General features: G+C 43.4%; 3 protein-coding genes across 8 annotated transcripts in view; 1 reads left to right on the top strand and 2 right to left on the bottom strand.

Annotated features, from left to right (window-relative positions):
• Window positions 1-9,425, bottom strand: part of sirt7 (sirtuin 7) — a 30,750-nt gene extending 21,325 nt beyond the window's left edge. For 4 of the 6 annotated variants that reach the window (XM_081383876.1, XM_081383872.1, XM_081383871.1 and 1 more), the window contains exons 1-9: window positions 9,264-9,425; window positions 8,606-8,743; window positions 8,323-8,427; window positions 7,837-7,907; window positions 7,680-7,752; window positions 7,289-7,387; window positions 5,660-5,896; window positions 1,866-1,946; window positions 1,676-1,782 (exon numbers count right to left, since the gene is read on the bottom strand). In XM_081383876.1, the coding sequence (XP_081240002.1) occupies window positions 1,676-1,782; window positions 1,866-1,946; window positions 5,660-5,896; window positions 7,289-7,387; window positions 7,680-7,752; window positions 7,837-7,907; window positions 8,323-8,427; window positions 8,606-8,743; window positions 9,264-9,383 (1,031 nt within the window). In that variant the 5' untranslated portion in view covers window positions 9,384-9,425. Of the gene's footprint in view, window positions 1-947; window positions 1,598-1,675; window positions 1,783-1,865; window positions 1,947-5,659; window positions 5,897-7,288; window positions 7,388-7,679; window positions 7,753-7,836; window positions 7,908-8,322; window positions 8,428-8,605; window positions 8,744-9,263 lie in introns of those variants that run through there. The other 2 variants (XM_081383874.1, XM_081383875.1) reach the window with 2 other exon arrangements.
• A 392-nt stretch (window positions 9,426-9,817) lies between these two features.
• Window positions 9,818-13,563, top strand: ncbp2 (nuclear cap binding protein subunit 2). Its single transcript, XM_081383641.1, has 4 exons — window positions 9,818-10,004; window positions 10,870-11,051; window positions 12,686-12,824; window positions 13,267-13,563. The coding sequence occupies exons 1-4, from the start codon at window positions 9,930-9,932 to the stop codon at window positions 13,336-13,338; spliced, it is 468 nt and encodes a 155-aa protein (XP_081239767.1). The 5' UTR covers window positions 9,818-9,929; the 3' UTR covers window positions 13,339-13,563.
• Window positions 13,564-13,889: 326 nt separating this feature from the next.
• Window positions 13,890-26,520, bottom strand: senp5 (SUMO specific peptidase 5). The gene is made up of 11 exons (XM_081384308.1): window positions 26,052-26,520; window positions 24,689-25,461; window positions 24,512-24,617; window positions 23,546-23,693; window positions 23,413-23,460; window positions 22,476-22,553; window positions 21,980-22,117; window positions 21,827-21,910; window positions 21,687-21,737; window positions 15,708-17,289; window positions 13,890-14,592 (listed from the first exon to the last, which is right to left on the bottom strand). The coding sequence occupies exons 2-10, from the start codon at window positions 25,347-25,349 to the stop codon at window positions 17,149-17,151; spliced, it is 1,455 nt and encodes a 484-aa protein (XP_081240434.1). The 5' UTR covers window positions 25,350-25,461; window positions 26,052-26,520; the 3' UTR covers window positions 13,890-14,592; window positions 15,708-17,148.
• Between the last annotated feature and the right edge of the window lie 31 nt (window positions 26,521-26,551).

The raw sequence follows: 26,551 nt of genomic DNA, 5'->3' as shown, positions 1-26,551 counted from the left end.
AATGACTTGGAGACTCCAAATTTGCTATGCTGATAGGTCAGACCCTCCTCTATCAGTGTGCCAAATTTCATAACTTTCCCGCAAGCGGTTCTATGGGCTGCCATAGACTCCCAGTCGGAAAAATGAAGAATAATAATAATAAGAACGGGAACAGATACAATAGGTGCCTACGCACCTTCGGTGCTTGGCCCCTAATAAAATCCTTCATGGGAGGGTAACGGTGGGGAGTCCGGTGGAGAGAAATCCTCCACAACTGAACGTAAACTGGCATTCAAATCTGCCTCCATTTTGTTTGCAACGCCCAATCTCCAACGATCCAATCAATTTCCTGAAGGACGAAATCAAGCCCCGCCCTACATTTTTTTTCTAATTTCAGAAGCCGTTTCAATCGGATATACGTCACAACAAGGAAAAAATGATAATCTCAACTTCCGTTTCATGCCGACTTTAATAAAAAGCTTTCCTGTAGCTTTAACAAAGCATGGCACTAGTAGCATTGCCAAGGTCATGTGTTCGATTCACAGGGAAGGCGAGAACTGATCAAATGTAAACCTTGAATCCAATGTATGTCGCCCTGGATTAAAGCGTCTGTCAAATGCAGAATGTAAAAGTATTAAAAGCAATCAGGCTTGAGGCCAAGTAATATTATTAATATAATGTGCTTAACGATTGCCTTAGTCCTCTGGTCCTGTTCGCTCACATTTGAAAAATTAAGCATTAATTTCCTCTAGTGAAGACATGTGGTACTGCACCAACACAATCTCACCGATCAACCCTCAAATATGGAACATCTTTAGATTTACGGCTTTAATATATAATATATATAATATATAAAACTTAAAAATAGTATTTTAGTACATTTTTCATAATAAAGCTAAACTTCTATGTCTTGTTTTAGTTTCACAATAATCTGCTGTGTCTCTTCTGTAAAAAGAGACCAAACTTTAATCCAAAGCATTCGAGATTTATAACAGTTTGGGCTGGAAATTTAATTTTATGTTCAAAAAGTGCATATAAAAAGACTTTGTGAAGTTCTCATGATAAAGGACTATAAAACAAGAAAGCAGATATTGAGGATATTCACAGTATAGCATGGCTTCTCTCACTTTATTGCGTAACTAAAGGTCAGATTAGTTATGTCATTAGGAATCCACCAATCAGGAATGGCTGAATGATGTCCACACACAGATTTGGCCTCTCCTTGATTTGACAGTGGCATTGCTGCTCTATTGATGCACAGATAATCATTTCTAACTGGGTTTACGTGTTGAGTGACTGATCTCGCCACATTAAAGAGGACCAAAACCACACGGACTCTTTGAATTTCATTATAAAGTTCACAGAATTTGAAAGCACAGACATTATATCATCAAATGTAACTAAACAAAAAATATGACTGGATTGTAGGTCATCGACTGAAAGCAGCATAGACTAAAAGATCTCCTTTCATCAAAATGAAGATGAATTAATGGAAATATCGGTATGGTCTAGTATCCACAGCTGACATTGGGTGTCGCGCATCTACAGTACGACAGTCAAAACGTGCCATAAGAGAAACGCTGATGAAACATCACCGCTCCGGTCAATGCTCTCGGCCCTTCAAAACAGATTCAGCCACATGTTTTCGGCTGGTGAACAGCATCCGAACAGTGTTTTACCAGTTAGTAGGTCTCACCTGTTGTAAACGGGGACTTCCAAACCCAGCTCCTGCATGAGAAGAGCCATCACTGCATCACACTTCCCATGGATCTTCAGAGTGGCCAAGTTATCCTTCGGTGTCCACTGAAATAAAGGAGGAGAGCACCCCGCGCTGTTAAAGCATGTGTCGACTGAGGTTAAGAGCAGCTGTGTGGAGGAAGGTGTACCTGGAGATTCACGATGTACAGCTTGGGTCTTCTGCTGGCCGGCCTGTTCATGCACCACAAGCAGGAGTACTTCTTCAGCACCTGACGGACACACACACACCACATGTTGCGTTAACATCTGTTACTACAGTGGACATAAAACAGCTGGTTATGGTGTAAACACTGAAGGATAATCAGACTTCATCACAGCTCTCAGTCTGTGTGGACAGGAGTGTTTCTTCACTCTTCTTTGCTCAGAGGCTCTTCCAAATGTGGGTTTAGATCAGATATAGAGTCGATATCTGGACCAATGACTGAACACGTATATCCGAGTCCTCTTGAGATTCCAAGCCACCACAAGGCGAGGGCGACACGTTTGCCCACAAAGATTGCCATTTAATGTCGTATTATGAACATTAACAAATGTTTTAAAATGATTTATCTTTGTTTCATTTTTTACATCACAAAAGAAAAACCTGTTTTAACAGATGATTAATATCCAGTGTAGGCTAAAATAACACAAGGAAACAATATCAAGCAATGCCTCTAAACTGTCATGTTTAATCCGTGTGCAGCCTAACACCGTGTGCTAACCAGACGACACACGATAACAGGAGTCTGTCCATGTTCATCAGAGTTCTGTCCTAACCAGACGCGCTGAACCAAGTGTGATAACCTCAGGTACTGTTTATGTGCTTTATTTAATGTTAAAAGCGTCTGAGTGAGTTTGAATATCATTGTGTGTGTCTTTTATAGCCGTATGCAACAATGGACAATCCCTCATATCTTCAATAGAAATAAAAGTAAACGAGAATGTTCAAACTGTCGACTCACTGTTAACAGACAAGTGTATTCTATGACCAGATTGTTTCAGTAGCTCAGTATGTATTTTTAATAACATTAAAATGGTGTAATATTCATGAATTGGATTATGAACTTATCCGAGAGAGCCCGCTCACTCACGCTCTTCTGATGGGCTGTGTGTTTAACCGCAGACTCTATCGCGTCCCATACGCTGATTTCACGCAGCCGCCATTTTGAAATCGCAAGCGAGGCTCCGGTGGGAAAAACCCCGGAAGTAAAGATAAACAACAATGCCTTTGGACTACCAACCTGAAGCTGCTGCCACGATTTACACTTTTGGATGTTAATATCCAATATAGGATATGTATATAGTTCATTCCTGCTTCTTTTTTTACTTTCTGAATTATATAAAAAAATATTTTATTTATAAATGAATTTCACTATAAATAGTCTAAAGTATGAAAGAAATGTATGTACAGTTTTAGAATTGACACAACATCATTAAACACAACAATACGCCATCGCATTCACGACTCTCCTGTGATTAAAGGCGACACTTCCGGTTTTCTTCCCACCGGAGCCTCGCTTTCGATTTCAAAATAACGGCTGCGTGAAATCAGCGTATAGTCGCGTCGCATCTGGTGTGGACAGATAAATGATTGGTCGCTGGAATGCTATGGCGTCTGGTTAGGGCCCGGTGTGAGGTCAGACACTGGTTAGGGCCCGGTGTGAGGTCAGACACTGGTTAGGGCCCGGTGTGAGGTCAGACACTGGTTAGGGCCCGGTGTGAGGTCAGACACTGGTTAGGGCCCGGTGTGAGGTCAGACACTGTTTAGGGCCCGGTGTGAGGTCAGACACTGGTTAGGGCCCGGTGTGAGGTCAGACACTGGTTAGGGCCCGGTGTGAGGTCAGACACTGGTTAGGGCCCGGTGTGAGGTCAGACACTGGTTAGGGCCCGGTGTGAGGTCAGACACTGGTTAGGGCCCGTTGTGAGGTCAGACACTGGTTAGGGCCCGTTGTGAGGTCAGACACTGGTTAGGGCCCGTTGTGAGGTCAGACACTGGTTAGGGCCCGGTGTGAGGTCAGACACTGGTTAGGGCCCGGTGTGAGGTCAGACACTGGTTAGGGCCCGGTGTGAGGTCAGACACTGGTTAGGGCCCGGTGTGAGGTCAGACACTGGTTAGGGCCCGGTGTGAGGTCAGACACTGGTTAGGGCCCGGTGTGAGGTCAGACACTGGTTAGGGCCCGGTGTGAGGTCAGACACTGGTTAGGGCCCGGTGTGAGGTCAGACACTGGTTAGGGCCCGTTGTGAGGTCAGACACTGGTTAGGGCCCGTTGTGAGGTCAGACACTGGTTAGGGCCCGGTGTGAGGTCAGACACTGGTTAGGGCCCGGTGTGAGGTCAGACACTGGTTAGGGCCCGGTGTGAGGTCAGACACTGGTTAGGGCCCGGTGTGAGGTCAGACACTGGTTAGGGCCCGGTGTGAGGTCAGACACTGGTTAGGGCCCGTTGTGAGGTCAGACACTGGTTAGGGCCCGTTGTGAGGTCAGACACTGGTTAGGGCCCGGTGTGTGGTCAGACACTGGTTAGGGCCCGGTGTGAGGTCAGACACTGGTTAGGGCCCGGTGTGAGGTCAGACACTGGTTAGGGCCCGGTGTGAGGTCAGACACTGGTTAGGGCCCGGTGTGAGGTCAGACACTGGTTAGGGCCCGTTGTGAGGTCAGACACTGGTTAGGGCCCGGTGTGTGGTCAGACACTGGTTAGGGCCCGGTGTGAGGTCAGACACTGGTTAGGGCCCGGTGTGAGGTCAGACACTGGTTAGGGCCCGTTGTGAGGTCAGACACTGGTTAGGGCCCGGTGTGTGGTCAGACACTGGTTAGGGCCCGGTGTGTGGTCAGACACTGGTTAGGGCCCGGTGTGAGGTCAGACACTGGTTAGGGCCCGGTGTGAGGTCAGACACTGGTTAGGGCCCGGTGTGAGGTCAGACACTGGTTAGGGCCCGGTGTGAGGTCAGACACTGGTTAGGGCCCGTTGTGAGGTCAGACACTGGTTAGGGCCCGGTGTGAGGTCAGACACTGGTTAGGGCCCGTTGTGAGGTCAGACACTGGTTAGGGCCCGTTGTGAGGTCAGACACTGGTTAGGGCCCGGTGTGTGGTCAGACACTGGTTAGGGCCCGTTGTGAGGTCAGACACTGGTTAGGGCCCGGTGTGAGGTCAGACACTGGTTAGGGCCCGGTGTGAGGTCAGACACTGGTTAGGGCCCGGTGTGAGGTCAGACACTGGTTAGGGCCCGGTGTGAGGTCAGACACTGGTTAGGGCCCGGTGTGAGGTCAGACACTGGTTAGGGCCCGGTGTGAGGTCAGACACTGGTTAGGGCCCGGTGTGAGGTCAGACACTGTATAGGGCCCGGTGTGAGGTCAGACACTGGATAGGGCCCGGTGTGAGGTCAGACACTGGATAGGGCCCGGTGTGAGGTCAGACACTGGTTAGGGCCCGGTGTGAGGTCAGACACTGGTTAGGGCCCGGTGTGAGGTCAGACACTGGTTAGGGCCCGGTGTGAGGTCAGACACTGGTTAGGGCCCGGTGTGAGGTCAGACACTGGTTAGGGCCCGGTGTGTGGTCAGACACTGGTTAGGGCCCGGTGTGAGGTCAGACACTGGTTAGGTGGTTAGGGCCCGGTGTGAGGTCAGACACTGGTTAGGGCCCGGTGTGAGGTCAGACACTGGTTAGGTGGTTAGGGCCCGGTGTGAGGTCAGACACTGGTTAGGGCCCGGTGTGAGGTCAGACACTGGTTAGGTGGTTAGGGCCCGGTGTGAGGTCAGACACTGGTTAGGGCCCGGTGTGAGGTCAGACACTGGTTAGGTGGTTAGGGCCCGGTGTGAGGTCAGACACTGGTTAGGTGGTTAGGGCCCGGTGTGAGGTCAGACACTGGTTAGGGCCCGGTGTGAGGTCAGACACTGGTTAGGTGGTTAGGGCCCGGTGTGAGGTTCGATTGCACCGTTTGAGCCGCACCTTGAGACTGGAGCCAAGGCAGAGGATGAGGTCGGCCCGCTCCGCCGCCTGCGCCGCCCCGCTCCAGTTCAGCGGCTGCTCCAGGGTCCCGCGCTCCCCGAAGTGAACGATGGTGTCCCTCAGCTCCCCCCCGCAGTGCGGACAGCGGCGGCCCGTGCCGTGCCTGTGCAGAGCCGTGCGCTCCGTCACGTCAAACACACGGATCAGCTCTCGCGCCGGAGAGCAGGAGGAGCACACCTGCGGGACACAGGGAGGAGAAGAGGCTCAGAAGACGGGGGAAATACACAAACAAGTCTGATATTACAGGAACGGATTGTAAATTACATTTTTCTAAACTCTAAAACAGTTGGAAAACTCAGATTTTGAGATCTTTATTCTATCCTTTAAAACGAGTGAATCCAGACATATGTGACCCTGGACCACAAAACCAGTCACAAGGGTCCATTTTCGGAAATTTATATCTATACATCTGAAAGCTGAATAAATAATCTTTCCATTGATGTGTGGTTTGTTAGGATAGAATATTTGTCCAAGATACAACTATTATAAATCTGGAATCTGAGGGTGCAAAAAAGTCGAAACATTGAGAAAATCTCCTTTGAAGTTGTGCATTTATGTTGGCGATTGTGCTGCATTCACTCACTAATTATTCTTTTATATATATTTGCGGCAATAAACTTACAAAATATCTTCATGGAACATAATTTTTACTACAAATTTTTGAATACGGAAAAAATATATATATTTTGTATTACAAGTTTTTAGAATATTTATGTTTAAATACGCAAATGAGGTATTCTCATTAAATATGCGCTAATTTGCATATATTTCCAGAAGAGAAATCTGAACATTGGATAAAGCCAGATTCAGGAGTCATTAGAGTCAAAGGTTTTTACCGAGGGGATTTTGGATCTCTTTTTCTCACTGCGTTATTCCGAAAAAATCCATTTTCGCCCCGTTTTTAGGTATAAAATGTTGTATAAATCAGAATCTGCATGATATATGAACAAACCCCTCTGTGAAAAACTTGAGAATATAGATAGGACTACACCTGTAAAGTTTGGTGTGTGTAAGAGCTGCTGAAGTGGAGGTTTCTGGCTCAGAGTATGAGGAAAACCCATTTTGAGAAAACGGCCTTTAAAGATTTGTATTGTAAAAATTCATACTTTTTTTAGTCGAAACCACTATTTACAAACACAATATCTTATCAAATCATTAGCAATCAACAATACAAACCACATCAAAACTTATAACACAGCACTTATGGCCTTCAACTGAACAGAATTGTCTGTCACGTTGTCAGAAATTGACATCAGCCAATGAGATTTCGCTGTTAAGAGTGAAACGCCCCATTGTACTTTCTCGATTGGTTGCTGATAAAAAAGGAAATTACCATTTTTTTCTTTTTTCCCACCACAAGTCTGAAAGAAGACATGATATTGAAGACAAACAGCCCAAAATCACAAAATTGACCAAAAAATAAAAATCTATAATTTTGACCCATACAGTGTATTGTTGGCTATTGCCACAGATATACCCGTGCGACATGCGACTGGTTTTGCGATCCAGGGTCACGACTCACACATGATCTCAGTTTATGACTGATGCAGCGTTGGAGACGTCACTGACCTCAATGAACATGTTCCCGTGGAGCTCAGAGAGAGCGTGTCTGGGTAAGCCGCTGCGCAGGTGAAGCCCGTCACAGTTCTGCGACACCACGTGCTGAACCTGCACACACACACACACACACACACACACTCTCAATCTATCTGTACAGCGCTTGGCAGAACACACACGCTTTCCAAGCAGCATCAAAAGAAAATCATGATGTTAATGTTTATATCATCTTCATGTCGCATTTAGAGCTGGGCAATAATATGCTTATATTTATTAATATAGTAATAAATATATTAATAAATAAATATACTTAATATAGTATATGTTAAGTAGTTGAGATTTGCTATATAAGCCAACATGAGTGTATCAGGGTATTCTGCTCATTCACAGACTTGTGACGCACCATCTTCTCTTTGTGTAGCAGCCAGATGCACATGTGTGTGAGGGTGGGCTCAGCTCGACTCAGATCTGATGTTCTGCGGACACACACACACACACACACAGAGATGTTAGCATGCGCCATGGTTTAGCAGTGGAGGGCAGTGAGGGTGTGTGTTCACCTGACGGAGCGGCCCTTCTGCAGCTGAGTCCACACCCCGTTCGGCCCGCGGTAGTCTGGGATGGAGGCGGCCTGGGGAACACGCCACAAGACTCACACTTACTCATAACCAGGACACATAACCAGGATATTTATAAATACAACTTATCCCAAAAAATCCCTCCAAAATGAAAGGAATATTTTAGGTTTGTTTAGGCATATGAAAACCTGTCAAAATCATGTTTCCGCATATACGGGATCACAAAGTCCTAATAATAACCATTTCAAGGAATGTGGCTGACTTCAGCACTTTTAAACGACTGTACTGTCCCCGCTACACTTGTGTTCGCACGAGGCGCTCTTCTAATACTCTCATTTACGCTAGAGAACAAGGATCCTCAGGTTTCTTCTTCAGTCTTCACAGCAATCGTGGGACACGCCGAACACAAAGACGTTCTCATGCAAACTCAGTCATGCTAACGCTAGTAGTGAGAGGAGACGGGCGTACAGTGCTGATTCCTGCGCCGGTGTACACCACCACATGTGTGGCCTGCCGGAGCGCCTCCGCCAGCTGCTTCACCTTCCTCTGCAGGCTCTCCGCCTCGTCAAACACCTGCAGCACACACACACACACACACACACACATGAGGAGACACATCCTAATCAGGCTGAGGTGCTGTAGAGTGTGTGTGTGTAAGAGTGGATGAGGAGTGTTTGGAGACTGAGGTGAGCTGTATAGTGTGTGTGTGTGTGAGTGGATGAACTGTATAGTGTGTGTGTGTGAGCTGTACCTCCTCTAGTTTGCTCTGGAGGAGGCGTCTCCGGCTCTGTCTCCGGCTCAGCTCCTGGACCGTCTCCTGATGATCCTGTAGAAGCCTTCGCTCCTCCTGCGTCTGCTCTCCAGCACTCTTCTGCAGGATCCGAGAGATCTGCGCACACACACACACACACACACACCTCTTATCTGATGCTTTACATGGATTCAACTGTTCTGTTGAGACCGACTCAAAGGCCAGGTCCACAAAAAGGGGTTTGTTTTCCTGCAACTGGTCCCAGTCCTTTCACAGCCACATCTACAGTAACTGTTACTATGGTAACGTCATGAATAACATGAGATCTCCTGAAACACTTCAAAATCTTGTTTTCATTTTGATTCTTTTTCGTGGCACCAAACCATCAGTTTGGTCGAAACTACGATGTTCGTGGGGGTTTTAACTGAACATTAGCTAGTTTTACAGGTGTTCTGCTGAATAACGCTACATATTTTAGATTGTACTATCACATACATTTGCATTATTTTAAGGGTAGGGGAGTTATGGGCGTTAATAAAGCCTCAAACAACATGAATGTGACGCTGGTAGCGGTTTCGCCGGCTGTATTAGTGTTTCGAGGCGCTGCCGCTAGCGCTCATGTGAATGAGATGGAGAAGATGATGTCTGGAGTTCATACCGTCTTGACCGTGTGCCGCTGCTTCTCTCGCTGGATGATCTTCTCCCTCTCTCGCTCTTTCCTCTCCGCTCGCGCTGAGCCAGCACTGTTTGTTTGCGCGTCCATGCTGGACATCGCCATTCGTCACCGGTGACGTCACCGCTCGCGTCGCTATCGCGAGGTAAAACGGGACTTCCGTGTAGTGGAAAAAGTAAATTTAATAATTTTAATTAATATATGTTAATTACTTTATTTATTTTAATCAATTAATGTATTTATTTACTTTCAACCCTGGCCAAACTAGCATTTTCAAGTCATTTTAAAGGCCGAAAAAGTAATCTAAAAGGTGACACACACACACACACACACACACACACACACACACACACACACACACACACACACACACACACACACACACACACACACACACACACACACACACACATATATACATACATACAACAATATATTTGATATATGTGATGTGCGGTTCGCAGTCTGGCTCATGCACGGTTACGGTAGTAACGGCAGGTGGCGGTGATGCGCTATTCCTCCACTGCGATCCACTGGCAACATAAAGAAGCAGAAGAAGAGAGAACGGGTTTCCGGTTCGTCCATGCTGATTCGAAAAACAAAAAAAAAATTCAGCTTCTCTGATTCTGGATTTATTTTATTAATTTCACCATGTCCATTAAACTAAACGCTCTTTACAGCGACTCATATGTGGATATAAGCCAGTACAGAGACCAGCATTTTAAGGTGAGTGTAATGTTTTTTTTTAAGGATTATTCTTTCCTGTTGATAAGGAGACATAAAACAGTGTAGAATCGCAGGAGTTGTGCAGCGGGATTCACTGACTGTACTTTTCTGTGACTAAAAAATAGTAATTTATAGAAGTCTCTAATTCAATATTTATCATATTTTTATTCAAATATATTAAATATCTGATTATGCATGAAAACATACGGTTCCCTGTTAAAAAAGCATGTTAGAGACAAGTTTTTTAAATTATTATTATTATTATTATTATTAGGCTAATATTTTTAATATATATAATATATTGTATTATAATATAATATAATATATTATTAGGAAATATTTATTATTCTCACCAAAGCTTTATTTGATCAAAAATAGACCAAATAATAATAATAATAATAATAATGAAATATTGTTACAATTTAAGTGAACTGTTTTCAATGTGAATAATCCTGTGATCAAAGCTGAATTTTCATCATCATTACTCCAGTCTTTTCTGATTATTGTCAGTGTTGAGAACAGTTGTGCTGCGTAATCATTTTGTAAATTACTATTGTGTCTTTTTCTGGGATTCTTTGAATATAAACAACATTTATCAGAATATAAATATTTTGTAGAACCAAGTATTTACTGTCCTTTTTGACCAATTTAGAGTGTCCTCGCTGTATAATAGTATTAATTTCCTCAATTAAAGAGCATTAAGGTGATGATACACAGGGCAACTTTTTGAGCAATTATTGCTTGGGCACTTTCCAATTGAAAATGGGCAACACATTTCTATCTGGATAATTTAGATGGGTTGTGGGCCCTGTGTCTCATTTGGTTGCCCAACAACAATTAGAGCAGATCTCTCTCCTCTCCAAAGGGTAACCGCTACGAGCAGGAGAAGCTGCTGAAGCAGAGCTCCACGCTGTACGTGGGGAACCTGTCCTTCTACACCACAGAGGAGCAGGTGTACGAGCTCTTCGCCAAGAGCGGAGACGTCAAGAGGATCGTCATCGGCCTGGACAAAGTCAAGAAGACCGCCTGTGGCTTCTGTTTCGTCGAGTATCCTTCTCATTCACGACCAGTGCTATGACATCTCAACATGTGAGCCTTAAAGGGATAGTTCACCCAAAAATGAGAATTACCCCATGATTAACTCTTCCTCAAGTCATGCTACGTGTTTATGACTTTCTTCTTTCAGACGAATACAATCGAAGTTATATTAAAAAATGTCCTGGCTCTTCCAAGCTTTATAATGCCAGTGAATGGGCACTATTTTTTGAAGCTCATAAAAGTGCATCTATGCATGATAAAAGTGCATCTATCCATGATAAAAGTGCATCTATCCTTGATAAAAGTGCATCTATTCATCATAAAAGTGCATCTGTCCATGATAAAAGTGCATCTATCCATCATAAAAGTGCATCTATTCATCATAAAAGTGCATCTGTCCATGATAAAAGTGCATCTATCCATCATAAAAGTGCATCTATTCATCATAAAAGTGCATCTATCCATCATAAAAGTGCATCTATCATCATAAAAGTGCATCTATGGATGATAAAAGTGCATCTATCCATGATAAAAGTGCATCTATCATCATAAAAGTGCATCTATGGATGATAAAAGTGCATCTATCCATCATAAAAGTGCATCTATCCATCATAAAAGTGCATCTATGGATGATAAAAGTGCATCTATCATCATAAAAGTGCATCTATGGATGATAAAAGTGCATCTATCCATCATAAAAGTGCATCTATCCATCATAAAAGTGCATCTATCCATCATAAAAGTGCATCTATCCATGATAAAAGTACATCTGTCCATCATAAAAGTGCATCTATCCATCATAAAAGTGCATCTATCCATCATAAAAGTGCATCTATGGATGATAAAAGTGCATCTATCCATGATAAAAGTGCATCTATCTATCATAAAAGTGCATCTATCCATCATAAAAGTGCATCTATCCATCATAAAAGTGCATCTATCCATCATAAAAGTGCATCTATGGATGATAAAAGTGCATCTATCCATGATAAAAGTGCATCTATCCATCATAAAAGTGCATCTATCCATCATAAAAGTGCATCTATGGATGATAAAAGTGCATCTATCCATGATAAAAGTGCATCTATGGATGATTAATGTGCTCCACAGGCTCAGGGGGGTTAATAAAGGCCTTCTGAAGTGAAGTGAAGCGATGCGTTTGTGTAAGAAAAATATCCATATTTAAAACTTTATCGACTAAAAAATTAGCTTCCGGAAAAAAAACAATAGTGCCCATTCACTGGCATTATAAAGCTTGGAAGAGCCAGGACATTTTTCAATATAACTCGGATTGTATTCGTCTGAAGAAGAAAGTCATAAACACCTAGGATGGCTTCAGGGTGAGTCAATCATGGGGTGATTTTCATTATTTGTGTGTGAACTATCCCTTTAAGGCCTGTCCACACTGAGAACAATAACTAAAGAGAACTATAATAATAGGTGTTCTCAGCTCTGACACTTGCAGGATGTTTAATGGCTCAAAGTCCTCTTATATGTCAAAAGTCATGACCCCTTTTAATATTTGGGTGCACTCTCATATCAGTGTTGGAGATTAGTAATCTAATTCCGTAGGATATCAAAACCACGTTTCATTTTGATCTGAGACCGTATGAATAGTGTTGTTCTTTAACGCTGATGTGAAGGTACTACACTCGAGCCGATGCCGAGAACGCCATGAGGTTTGTGAACGGCACGAGGCTGGACGACCGCATCATCCGCACGGACTGGGACGCGGGCTTTAAAGAGGGCCGGCAGTACGGCCGGGGCAAGTCCGGCGGCCAGGTGAGCGCAGCATCACATTAGTGCAGTATATTTCAGGAATATTGTGTCCTATGGAGCCCCTAGAGGGACATGTGATGGGGAAATATGAAACGGGAGGAAAAAATGCATTTCTATGCAATTAAAATAGTTCTGTGTGAGCGAATGCAAAGCCCTCAGCATGTCCCTTCAGGGCCTCCGTATGCTTCTGTACAGGAACATGCTTTTAGATTTGTGTTTCTACCAAAGTGACGTCGTCCTGACTCCATTTTCATGCTTCCATTCGGGATTCTTTTCTTTTTTCAAGCCTTAATTTGTCTATTCAATGTAACACAAATTAACAGCATGTATTGGTTATGTCCCCGTTTGGCATCATCATGTGATCCTGTGTTTAATGTGTGCACCTGTTACCAGCCCAAGTGTTTTCCTCAGCCCAGTGTGTGTGTGTGTGTGTGTGTGTGTGCAGGTGCGAGATGAATACCGGCAGGACTACGACCCCGCCAGAGGGGGTTATGGGAAGCTGGTGCAGAAAGCTTGAGCATTGGCACGGACAGGATCGTGACGAGACCAGAGGCCGTCAGAAGTGTTAGATTTGGGATGTGCAGTAACGGATCGAGGATTTGTGTGTGTGATGTACATATTAGAGTTTAGTGCTGTATGAATGTCCATGCCTGAAATTCTTCTAGTCTGGCATTTGTAGTTCTTCTAATTTTTTTTCTTTCTTTTTTTTAAAAAAAAAATAAATGCCTTTTTATAAACTTTGCCTTGTGTTTGTCGTTAGATGAAGCCAGTGTCCACCTCATGCCAACTCTTGTGATTCCCAGTGAATCTAGTCTGGTCTGGTGACATGATGCTCATCATAAACTTCCAGATCAGCTTTGATGTGAATATTCATCACATTTTGGACCGTAATAACTGCACAACTCTTCGCATCAATCTCAATCATTAACATGTGTAATAGAGCTGCATGATTACCTGATAAAAGATGCCTATCTCGATTCAAACACACAGGCGATCTTATTCTTATTCCTAAATGACATGATTCATCTGTGTTTCAAACAGATTCACAAACACACAGTCTCATTATTTCTGTCTTACAGTCGTTTATATGATCACAGAAGTGCTGGGATTAAAGTTTATAGTTCAGATATAAACACTGATGTCTATGATAGCGATCAAATCGGCTTTTGAAAGTAACACGACGCTTCAAATGAAGATTGTGTCAATGGCATCGTAACACCAGTAGGTGGCGACAAGAGACTGACCGAATCATTCAGGAGGTTCTTCAAAAACACTGATTTATCCAGTAATGAAACGAGTGAAGACAAGGTGTTTGTCAGAACCTCTAGTAAATTACTAGTTATTTTTTGTTTGGTTGTCAGAATCATAGGAGAATTGTGATCTTTATTTTAAACAAATTTAGCGTTAAGTTTCATGGTAAAGCTGTACGATTCAGGATAAATTGAAAATTGCCATTTTGTAAGCAAAATCTTTATGTAGCCCCGCCCCTTTTCAGGGCTGCGCTGTATTTGCACAGCGATTTTGCGTGTTTATGAATGAACGGCTCGTTTTAAAATCTTCCCGGTCGACTGACATTTGTTAAGTCATCTAACATTACAGTCCTCATGATAACTTTCGTTAACTTTACATTAAGTAAATCTACTTCAAAAGCCAATTACTCCTGGACAGCAGCGCCATAGAATATACAGAGCGACCGCAAAAACGGAAGTTAAAAGACATTCTAAAGATGGCGGCGCCCTCGTTTCTCTGGCCTATTAGCCGTTCTGATGTACTTAAAGGGACACTTCACCCATTTGCATTAAGCTTTGCATTGTTAGAAACCCAGTCATTCTATTGAATGGTCGTGCAACACTCTCTCATTTTCCCCTGAGACGGGAGAAATCTGTTATTTACCTCTTACACTTCCTCCTACAATGACGCAAAAATCGTCATTTTGCGTCATTGTAGGAGGAAGTGTTAGAGGGGGGGATTTCTGTTAAGACTACAGACATAGTTTCTCATCTTTCCCAGGGTGGGGCGCGCTCACGCTACAGACCTATTACAGATCAGTGGGTGGGACTTTACTCTCTGAAACTGAAAGCAATATCCTCCATCTTGTTTGAAGCTAAGCTAACAGGCGCTGTGGAGACAGATGTAAAGTTATGACAAAAGCGGAGGAGAGTGCTCCATATGATATAGACTAGAGGAAGAGGATTTCGGAAGTCTGATGCTTGAATCAGGTGTTTGTGGCTACCTTTACAAGCCGCATTATAGCAAAGAGCAGCCGAGGCAGAAGACCTGCCTGCCGCGGACGAGGAGCCCGGACTGGCTCGAGTTAGGGCGGACTGGTGGCGCCGGTGATCTCACTATGCAGCAACGAACCGCTACGAACACAGAGATAGAGTCCGTCTGCGGCAAAGAATTTCAACGATGACAATTTCTCCTGGACGAAATCTCTGAATCAGACGAGGACACGGACGTTTGTGTTGTGAACTATCCTAGTTTCGCACCGCATATGTTCTGACTGAACATCCAGGTACCATGCAATAATTCACCTTTTCGAAAGAAATACAAACGAGGAGTAATGCACTAATGAGTTCGCCAACTAACTAGACATTTTGTGTGAATGTGAAATGAATTTCAAGCTCTGGTGGTAGCTAGCCTTGTAGACGGAAGAGTGATTTCTCTTATAGGCAGATATGCGCTTTCTGGATTAGTGGGATTGGCTTGCGGAGCTGTGCAATGTGGTGCATTGTGGGAGTTGTTGTCTTTCATACAAATGCGTTCTGAAGTTATTTTTTGTCTTTTCTCGGTCACGAAGGCACCAAATTCAAAAATTATTTTACATTTCGACTACACATATGACCCACTTTAAATAAAAAACAATGTTCAAATGGGTGAAATGACCCTTTAAAACTATTCAATTACTAAAAAGGAGGATTCTAAACCATTTAAATTTTAGTAACAGGGTTGCAATAATTTAAAGCACATTTACACAGACCTCCAGAGGTAGACATTTCCAAAAGGTTGCGTGCTTCCTTTTATATGCATATTTACACACAATAACAGACACAGAACTGGTTATTAAACATGTATTTTTAAATAATGATGAAACTAGTAGTCAGAAACTCCGTCTGAGGTTATGATGTGTTGGTAAATTTCAAGTAACTAAAATGACAGTATCGCTCTTGAACGATGGGATCACTGACCAAAGTATAAAGCTACTATTCAGACATTGCTGTACCAAACTGCATCACAAGGTAGAAAACGCTCCTCACACAGAACTAAAGATGATGAAGATGATGATGAGACTCGCAACCGCAACAATCAACAGTCTGAACGTCAGCGTTTGTTTAACCGGTGATTTCTTCAGATCAGTCTTCACGATTAAGAAAAAGAAAAGAGTATAAATAAAAGGCAGAAACCTGCAGCTTTCACTGCAACAAACTCTGTGCTCATTTTACAAATGACCTTTAACTGACTTCAATTAATGACAAATCTACATGCTACAAAAACCATTTTAACCGCTGACACGGTTTAGAAAAACAACGGAGAGTGCTCATAAGTGAGAGAACAGCAGTTCAACAACGAAACGCTCAAATAATGCCTGGGTTTACAGCAAGCAGCCTGATGATATTAAGCGTCGATCCTGAGGCTTTTTCATTTAAAAACCCACAGTACATCTTGGGAACGTAATTTGAAGTTGATCAAATGTTAACAAAGCAAAATCTGGTCCAGGACAAACTAAATTCGGCTTTCAAGTTACAAGCTTGACTGTACAAGTATAATTCTCATGTTTAACAGTACATTCATTAAGAGCCTTTATAAAAGCTTCTTGTACCTCAACAACGGCGTGACATTTATACTCTATAAAAGCAGAAACTAAAAGAAACCTGATGGAAACACGTAGTCTGTGTCATGGCTGTGTTATAAGATGCAAGGATGAATGGCAATACATGAGATTTTAAACCAAGTAAAAAAAAAATAATAATAATAATAATATCCGCACGCTTGTGAGGTCTTGAATCTTTGTGGTTGCCAGTAAACGATTTCTCCACCGCGGAGGATTTCCTCGTTTGTCAACATCACATGTTCTCTGAGAAGCCGTCACAGCCTTCGTTGAACTCCAGGTCCAGAACGCTGGGAAAAAGGCGTATCTGAACTGCCGATGTCAAGCGGAGAGGTAAACGCACCCTGAAAGAAAATCCAGCAAGCCTTCCCGCTGTTTTGACAGGCTCATGTATTGGGAATTTCCAGCTTTGCCTGATCAAAACGTTGGATTTGTGTGTCTCGCTGTGAAGCCCGTTCCTGCGTGTTGTGTTCCTCATCCGGACGCGAGTCCGAGTCTTCAGGTCTGTGTGGGTTTGTCTGTGTTCGAACAGTCAGACAGTGTGCAGTCGCAGAGCTCCCGGTAGATCCTCTTGCGGACTCGAGGCATGTCCTCTTGAGTGAACAGCAGCGGCTTCATGAACGCCAGGCACTTGCAGTACTGAAAAAACAAAACCAAAATCTCATATTATGTTGAGTAATTTCATAATAGATCAAAATAAATACTTTAACAAAACCCCTCTTAAGCCTAAAGTATTCTCCTGTTGATGTGCATGCACTCAGTCGACAACTTGCACTACCCCTCCTGGTCTACAGGAGGCAGTACCACCAGTTATAACCCATATCTTTATAGTCTTTTAGGTTACAGTACAGATGCAGATATTTCTAACCTCCTCGCACAATCTCTCATCCACATCGCAATCCACTGTTGTTGTAGCTTGCATGCGCGTGGTTAGTGGACTCTATACGCTTAGAAAGTGCAGTATACTTTGGGTGGCCTTGTTCACACCAGCTGTTGTTTGGTCAAAAACTACAGACAGGTTTTAAGTGTCCCTGTGTATGTTTTTTTGAATATTTACCAGTGTGCATGTGTAATAGAGTGGTTTGTGGATGTAAACGGTCTGCAAAGTTTTAAAGATCACAGTGCAGATTCTCCAAAAGGAAGCGATTCTGAACTGAAACGAGTCATCAGTAATTCCAGTCTCACTTCCTGATGAACCTGTGTAACAGAGTAACACATCTGCATAATGTCTGTGGTCTTGATTGGCTGCCCGTGAACAACGCCTCCTTTCACCCTCAAAACCTGTAGTTGTGGCTGAGACTGGAAAATGCAAATCCACTTTGCATGAACTTCAAAAGGATGAGAGTGATACATTAAAAATGTTGTTATTGTTTATGTTCGTATCACTGTGTATCAAGTGCTAAGGAAAATCATGGTAATGGTCGTTTAGTTTCCGACACACACTGTAAGCGATCGTCCAATCACAACAGACTGGATCATCTGACCAATCAGAGCAGAGTAGACCAATCTCAACAGACTGGATCATCTGACCAATCAGAGCAGAGTAGACCAATCACAACAGACTGGATCATCTGACCAATCAGAGCAGAGTAGACCAATCACAGCAGACTGGATCATCTGACCAATCAGAGCAGAGTAGACCAATCACAGCAGACTGGGTCATCTGACCAATCAGAGCAGAGTAGACCAATCACAACAGACTGGGCCATCTGACCAATCAGAGCAGAGTAGACCAATCACAGCAGACTGGATCATCTGACCAATCAGAGCAGAGTAGACCAATCTCAACAGACTGGATCATCTGACCAATCAGAGCAGAGTAGACCAATCACAACAGACTGGGTCATCTGACCAATCAGAGCAGAGTAGACCAATCACAGCAGACTGGATCATCTGACCAATCAGAGCAGAGTAGACCAATCACAACTGACTGGGTCATCTGACCAATCAGAGAAGAGTAGACCAATCACAGCAGACTGGGTCATTTGACCAATCAGAGCAGAGTAGACCAATCACAACAGACTGGGTCATCTGACCAATCAGAGCAGAGTAGACCAATCACAACAGACTGGATCATCTGACCAATCAGAGCAGAGTAGACCAATCACAACAGACTGGAGCATCTGACCAATCAGAGCAGAGTAGACCAATCACAGCAGACTGGATCATCTGACCAATCAGAGCAGAGTAGACCAATCACAACAGACTGGGTCATCTGACCAATCAGAGCAGAGTAGACCAATCACAACAGACTGGATCATCTGACCAATCAGAGCAGAGTAGACCAATCACAACAGACTGGGTCATCTGACCAATCAGAGCAGACTAGACCAATCACAGCAGACTGGATCATCTGACCAATCAGAGCAGAGTAGACCAATCACAACTGACTGGGTCATCTGACCAATCAGAGCAGAGTAGACCAATCACAGCAGACTGGGCCATCTGACCAATCAGAGAAGAGTAGACCAATCACAACAGACTGGGTCATCTGACCAATCAGAGCAGAGTAGACCAATCACAACAGACTGGATCATCTGACCAATCAGATCAGAGTAGACCAATCTTAACAGACTGGGCCATCTGACCAATCAGAGCAGAGTAGACCAATCACAACAGACTGGATCATCTGACCAATCAGATCAGAGTAGACCAATCTTAACAGACTGGGCCATCTGACCAATCAGAGCAGAGTAGACCAATCACAGCAGACTGGATCATCTGACCAATCAGAGCAGAGTAGACCAATCACAACAGACTGGATCATCTGACCAATCAGAGCAGAGTAGACCAATCTCAACAAACTGGATCATCTGACCAATCAGAGCAGAGTAGACCAATCACAGCAGACTGGATCATCTGACCAATCAGAGCAGAGTAGACCAATCACAACAGACTGGGCCATCTGACCAATCAGAGCAGAGTAGACCAATCACAACAGACTGGGCCATCTGACCAATCAGAGCAGAGTAGACCAATCACAACAAACTGGATCATCTGACCAATCAGAGAGGAGTAGACCAATCACAGCAGACTGGATCATCTGACCAATCAGAGCAGAGTAGACCAATCACAACAGACTGGGTCATCTGACCAATCAGAGCAGAGTAGACCAATCACAGCAGACTGGATCATCTGACCAATCAGAGCAGAGTAGACCAATCACAGCAGACTGGATCATCTGACCAATCAGAGCAGAGTAGACCAATCACAACAGACTGGGTCATCTGACCAATCAGAGAAGAGTAGACCAATCACAACAGACTGGGTCATCTGACCAATCAGATCAGAGTAGACCAATCTTAACAGACTGGATCATCTGACCAATCAGATCAGAGTAGACCAATCTTAACAGACTGGGCCATCTGACCAATCAGAGCAGAGTAGACCAATCACAGCAGACTGGATCATCTGACCAATCAGAGCAGAGTAGACCAATCACAACAGACTGGATCATCTGACCAATCAGAGCAGAGTAGACCAATCTCAACAAACTGGATCATCTGACCAATCAGAGCAGAGTAGACCAATAACAGCAGACTGGATCATCTGACCAATCAGAGCAGAGTAGACCAATCACAACAGACTGGGCCATCTGACCAATCAGAGCAGAGTAGACCAATCACAACAGACTGGGCCATCTGACCAATCAGAGCAGAGTAGACCAATCACAACAAACTGGATCATCTGACCAATCAGAGAGGAGTAGACCAATCACAGCAGACTGGATCATCTGACCAATCAGAGCAGAGTAGACCAATCACAACAGACTGGGTCATCTGACCAATCAGAGCAGAGTAGACCAATCACAACAGACTGGGTCATCTGACCAATCAGAGCAGAGTAGACCAATCACAACAGACTGGGTCATCTGACCAATCAGAGCAGAATAGGCTCATGGAAAGAGTTCTTTGAATCTTCGAATGAACCGGTTTCAGACTCTGAGAAATGAGGTGATGTGCAGTGTATATTATGAGAAAATTAATGTGTTTTTTATTTTATACTTTTGACACTACTGTATGAGATTCCAAAACAAAATCAGGAACCTTGAAAATATCATAATAGGGGCACTTTTATGAAAACACAACCAAGCTGTAGTTGTATGTAACAGCATAGGTCCTGGACATGTGACCAAAAGCGGGAATCATATCGGTTGGCCAGAGATTACAACACCTCTGGTGAACTGATGGCATGTTGATGTTTGTGTCATTTTTTTTAATCACAATCAACATGTGTTTAGATGTGAACAGGCCTTGACCTTCAGCTTTTTTTTCATTATTTCTGTCTTTGTCGCCCGTAAAGCAGTCCTGCCCACTGATAGCCATGCACACACATCTACTTAATTACAGCAAAATCACACGCATGCTATGTGTGTATAATAACATTATCCGTATATTATAATCATTAGAAGCACAAGGTGTACTTGCTGCCTAACACACTCCTCATGTCTGCCTAACCTAACCACATCACTTGAGTTATATTATAGCTGTAATAGGTGACCCTGGACCACAAAACCAGTCACATGGGTCACACATTTGAAATTGAGATCTATAGGCTATCATATGAAAGCTCTATTGATGTGTGGTTTGTTAGGAGGGTGCAAAAAAATCGAAACATTGAGAAAATCTCCTTTAAAGTTGTTCATTTATGTTGGCGATTGTGCTGCATTCACTCACAAAAATAAATGTTTTATAAATTTACGATAGAAAATTTACAAAATATATTCATGGAACATGATCTTTACTTAATATCCTAATGATTTTTGTCATAAAAGAAAAATCTATAATTTTGACCCATACAGTGTATTGTTGGCTATTGCCCCAAATATCCCCGTGCGACATCCCCGTGATCCAGGGTCACATACGGACATTAGTTTGCCACACTCATCTCTAGCTGATAACTGAACACTTCCTGACTGTATCATTGAAACAAGCTGACATGCTTTGAAACAATATGTATTGTGAAAAGCGCTATAGAAATAAACTTAAATTAAATATATCATGATCCACCCAGCCCTACTGTACGCACACATTTACCTCCAAGACGAAAACCCCACAGTCATTGTCGTTCTTCTGCTGAGGAATGGTCTGTGGAGAGAACAAAGCACACATGAAGCTCTCACTGTGTGTTCACTCAGAACATCAGAACACGGCGTAGTCGAGCTCACGTCACAGACCTTGTTGACCACCATCTTCCAGCCCTTCTGGAAGACCAGCTGCTTCTTCTCTTTTGCTTCTGCCAGGATGTATTTGAGGACGTTCTGTGGGAAGAGTCACACGTCAGCTCGATGTGAGGATCTCTATCTAAACCACACTGCAAACACACTCACGTCCACAGCGAACTTGAAGAGGATGCCCTGCGAGTCGTAGAAGTTGATGTTCTGCTTGGAGACGTCCACGGTTATGAGCGACCAGTGGATCTCCAGGTGAAGAGGAATCAGAATCAGAGTCTTAGAAAACAGATCAACCTGAGGACGGCGAGACAGAACACGTCAGACACTCTCCGGCATCATTCGGAGACACGATTCAGGGTATTTTGTCCATGCAATGGAAGTCAAAGTTGTTTCATTTCCAATGTTCCTCAACAGAAAGAAAGCCTTGCGGGTTTGGAACGACATGAGAGTGAGTAAATGATGACAGCTTTTCATTTCTGGGTGATCTATCCCTTTAAGCACGTCCGTTTACTGAGCATTTGATGGAAAAATAACAAAAATGTGACTTGTAGGAAATGTACCGATATCAAGTACTAAACAAAATCCAATGAGATGCCTTCTTTTTTTTCAGATTCTATCAAAATGTGATGTTTTTGCAAGCTGAGACATTTACCTTTTTGGTCCACCGTCTCACGCCTTCATAACCTTTTGCTACAAACTGTCGGTAAAAAAAACTGTTGAAGAAATGAACCTAGAAAAGGACAGATAAACAACAGCTGTTCATTTTGAGGAGAAATGATATGCAATGCTGATTCATCTGCAACATAAGAGCCTCACCAGGACAATTTCAAAAGGTTTTGTTTTTAAACCCCAGAACCAGACGCCACGCGTTTACTGTATCGCCTCTAGAAAACGCACCTGTATTAATCTGGCCGTGTGAATTCGCTGACATCCCTCATTCTCACATCCCTACACTACAGACATTTGTTGCCAGCGAATTTGCCAAAATATTGCTAATTTGATGATATTTAAGCAATGTCACACTCTCAGTCGCGCTGCTGTTAATGTTGAGTAATTTACATTTTGGACACCATATTGTCAGCTAATTTAGCTACTTTTGCTCCACCAATGGGAAAAAACATTGCATGTCTCAGAGCAACACACTAAAGGTGTTTTATTCCTGAATAAATATGTGCTTTTGAATGAATCGGATGAGTGAATGATTCAACGACTCAATCATAATACACAAAAGGTCTAGAAGGATGAAGAGTGCTCAGCACAATCTGTGTGAGATGTGTGAACAGATAATCGCCTTAATACTGCGATATTATGATTATATTGTCAAACCGACGACACATCAGTAAACACACACACACCTCGTTCAGTTTGCCCTTTGACTATTATTAAAATAGTTGAAAGCTTGATTTACTTTTATTACTTTCTGCTTAAACTAACAGAAAATATTAGTTGTCCTGCTGGTGTTGCTATTAACTTCCAATCTTTCAGTGAAACGTTTTATTTACTGTATGAAATGAAATGTATTGTGCGAAGTAGGACAACCCAAGACATAAACTGCATTAGTACTGTAGAGAAATGCATTAATGCTTTACCTTATGGTTCGTAGCTTCCATGATCAATTCTCCATACATGTTAATCACCTGCAAACACACACACGTAGATCAACTCCTAGTCCAGGAGACGTGCAAATGCATTTTTCTTGTAAATCCAGATTGAAAAGCCTACCTGATCATTGACCCAGTTTTGGTCATCAAGTGTTGAAAGGTCATCTAAGGTCAAAGTGTGCTTGTTGTAGGTCACTTGGAAGAAATGCATAGGAGCACAAGCCAGCCCAGCCCTGTACTTGGACACTTCTGCTGTTATCAGCTTCATCCTGAACATAAAGAGAAGCCTAACGCTCATCAGAAGGCCTCAGGCGGGAACAACCTGGAGTTCAGTTACACTTGAAAGATCAACGGAGCCACAGATCAGAGCGATATATCTAACATGCCTAATATAATCTAACAGGAAATTAACATTGCATGAGAGGCAGCTGGATTGACCCAGCATTCGTCGAGCTCAAACATATAAACATAATAATAAACCAAACCAATTTTTTCTTACATTCATTGGAAATATATACTAGCATTTAATAGTTTGACGTCCGTAAGAATTTTGACAGAATTTTTCTCTTTCTTTTTAAATTAAGCTTTTCAGGACTGCATTTATTTGATCAAAAATGTGAATATATAGTAAAGTGTAATTTATATTGTAATTTACAATCATTAATCAGTGTCACATGATCCTTCAGAAATCAGGCTAATATGATGATTTGATGCTCAAGAAACATTTATGATTATTATCAGTGTTGAAAACAACGTTTTTGTGGAATCCGTGACACATTTTTATTTCAAGATCCTTTAATGAGTTAGAAAGTCTTTACAGTCACTTTTGATTGGTTGATCAGTTAAATGCATTCTTGCTGAAAAGAGATGTTTTTAACCTGCTGACCCCAAACTTTAAGTAGTGTAGGTATTATAGCAAAATAAAGTCCTTAAATTTTGGTAACAGGTTTTTGGAAAGAAGTCAGACCAAATACATGTGCGTTATAACATTTAGCTTGACCTCCTGAGGTCTTCCTGAAGGTTATATCTCATAAATCAGACTTGAGCCATAGAGTGCCAGAGATGTCCACGAGGAGCTTGAACTTGCCTGTCGCTGAGATCCGACTGAAAGATCTTGTTTAGGTGATCGAGGACATCAGTATCGCTTAACGGGGCGAAGCTGGCGTATTTCCCATAGAACTGCTCAAGGAATTCTGGGAGGGAAAAAAAGCACGTTCAGTAAGAGAAAACGGCACCAGATCAGCAGGAGCGGTGTGAACACTACCGTGAATGCACTCGACGATGCCCTCGGGGGTGAACTCAGGCGGCGGAGCGGACGCCTGGCCCGTCCCGTCCGTGCACTCGCTCCGGCTCTCCCCGCCGGGGGGTCTGCAGTAGTGGTGGTCCCAGGACGCCTGCTTCACGTGAGCGCACCAGCTCGACGGCTCGGTGTCCATCGCGTCGTTATGAGCGGGAGCGTCCGGCTCTGCGCCGGTCAGGGAAGAATTCTTCATCAGGTCGTCCAGTGTTTGAGAACCGCTCAGCTCTTTGGTGTCACCGGGACGCGTATGATCACTGTTCTCCGAGCCATTCACCGCGAGCGCGCTCTCACTCGCTCTCTCCGTTTGGGAGAAGTCCGGCTTTCCTCGGGGAGACGGAGCCTCCTCCATCTCAGACACAGTCCCGGCATCCACCGGGTCTAAGGTCACGACCCCTGATGTGCTCACCACCTCCTCCGCCGCCACCTCTTCTTGGCTCACCATGTCCTTCTTCTTGCGTCCGCGTTTCTTAGAGATCTGCTCGTGTCCGGGCGCGTGAGGCTTCCCGTTGGGACCGCAGCAGTCGCACGTCTTCGGCACACGCTTCCTCCTGGAGCGGCCATTCTCAGGCATCTCCCCGGAGCCGGATTCTTCCCGATCGGAGCGGTTCGGTGCCGGGACCCTCATGGCAAACTCTACCCCATTCCTCCCGGGATCCTCTCCACGCTTCTCAGCACGATTCCACCATCGGGAGTCTGGATCCTGGAACTGGGAATCTGGGCAGTCTGGATGTACTTCTCTAATTTGTACGTTTGGAAGGAAGAAAGAGTAAAACAATCTTAGTGATTTGAGATCGATCTTATGAAAAGTGTACAACAGCAGTATTTTTCAACAAATATTGTGTGTCTTACAGTCCCATTAAATGAACAGGCCATTCACACAATATCACAATAACAAACCAAGTGTAACTCGGCTGAACAGGACTTTAATGTGCATTTTAAATGTTTCTTATTGTCTATTTGTCATGGAAAACTCATTTTGATTGCTTCTTTCTGCAAGGAGTCTGTTTACATGCGTATGTTTGTTTTATCATTTGGAAAAAGTAGATTTTTAATCGCATTTGGCACTTTGACTGTCAATTTTGCTGCTCAGTGCAACTGCCTGCATCTTTCTGATGAATAAATATCATATATATATACATTTATTGAGTTAATGGTAATCGCATGGAGGCTATATGTCATACAGAATGATCACCAACATTGTATTTATATGGTATTACCATGGTACATGTTCAAACCACACGGTTTAGTGATACTTTCATATGGTAATACTTCGTGAGTTTGGTATACACAATGATATATGCTATGAATGATTATTATAATCGTGTACCATGGTGTTTACATGATGATCCAAGGTACTTGACAGAATACCGATGCACTTGTCAGTCAAATCACCGGCAATGTGGATATACATAAATATGAGGAAAATATGAGCTGAATTTTCTGATCGAAACTGAATTGAAATACGAACGCGTTCAAATCATGAGGAATAACGCCATCATCGAGGTTAAAGGCATAAATAATCTGAGATCATGATAATCAATGATTCAGAGCAGATCATTTATTCATCAGTCCCACAAAACCTGCAGTTTATCTTGTGGGAGCCTCGCACACAGAAGAGCGCAGACATCTGTGCTTTACAGCCTCACCGTGTGTCCGTCTCGAGGATGAAGTGCGCAGGACCTTTAAGGCAGTGAGAATTAATTCCGATCAATATTCCTCTATCACTGATATCGATAAAAGTGAGGGTTATCAGGCGTTGTTATGGTCGCAGACCGATCGCGGCGCACGTCGATGACGTCACACGGCGTGTTTCAGCGACATCTAGCG

The sequence above is a fragment of the Scardinius erythrophthalmus genome (assembly GCF_964197995.2).
Source record: "Scardinius erythrophthalmus genome assembly, chromosome: 14".
Taxonomy (NCBI): domain Eukaryota; kingdom Metazoa; phylum Chordata; class Actinopteri; order Cypriniformes; family Leuciscidae; genus Scardinius; species Scardinius erythrophthalmus.
The sequence above is the reverse complement of the archived record's forward strand: the minus strand, read 5'-3'. Positions and strand labels throughout refer to the sequence as shown.

Coding starts and splice junctions, on each gene's coding strand:
- ncbp2 (XM_081383641.1), top strand. CDS start 9,930: ATGTCCATTAAACTAAACGCTCTTTACAGCGACTCATATGTGGATATA. Junction 10,005..10,869: donor ACAGAGACCAGCATTTTAAG/GTGAGTGTAATG, acceptor TCCTCTCCAAAG/GGTAACCGCTACGAGCAGGA. Junction 12,825..13,266: donor GGGGCAAGTCCGGCGGCCAG/GTGAGCGCAGCA, acceptor GTGTGTGTGCAG/GTGCGAGATGAATACCGGCA.
- senp5 (XM_081384308.1), bottom strand. CDS start 25,349: ATGAGGGTCCCGGCACCGAACCGCTCCGATCGGGAAGAATCCGGCTCC. Junction 23,694..24,511: donor CAGTCGGATCTCAGCGACAG/GCAAGTTCAAGC, acceptor CTTTATGTTCAG/GATGAAGCTGATAACAGCAG. Junction 17,290..21,686: donor GTGGGGTTTTCGTCTTGGAG/GTAAATGTGTGC, acceptor TTGTTTTTTCAG/TACTGCAAGTGCCTGGCGTT.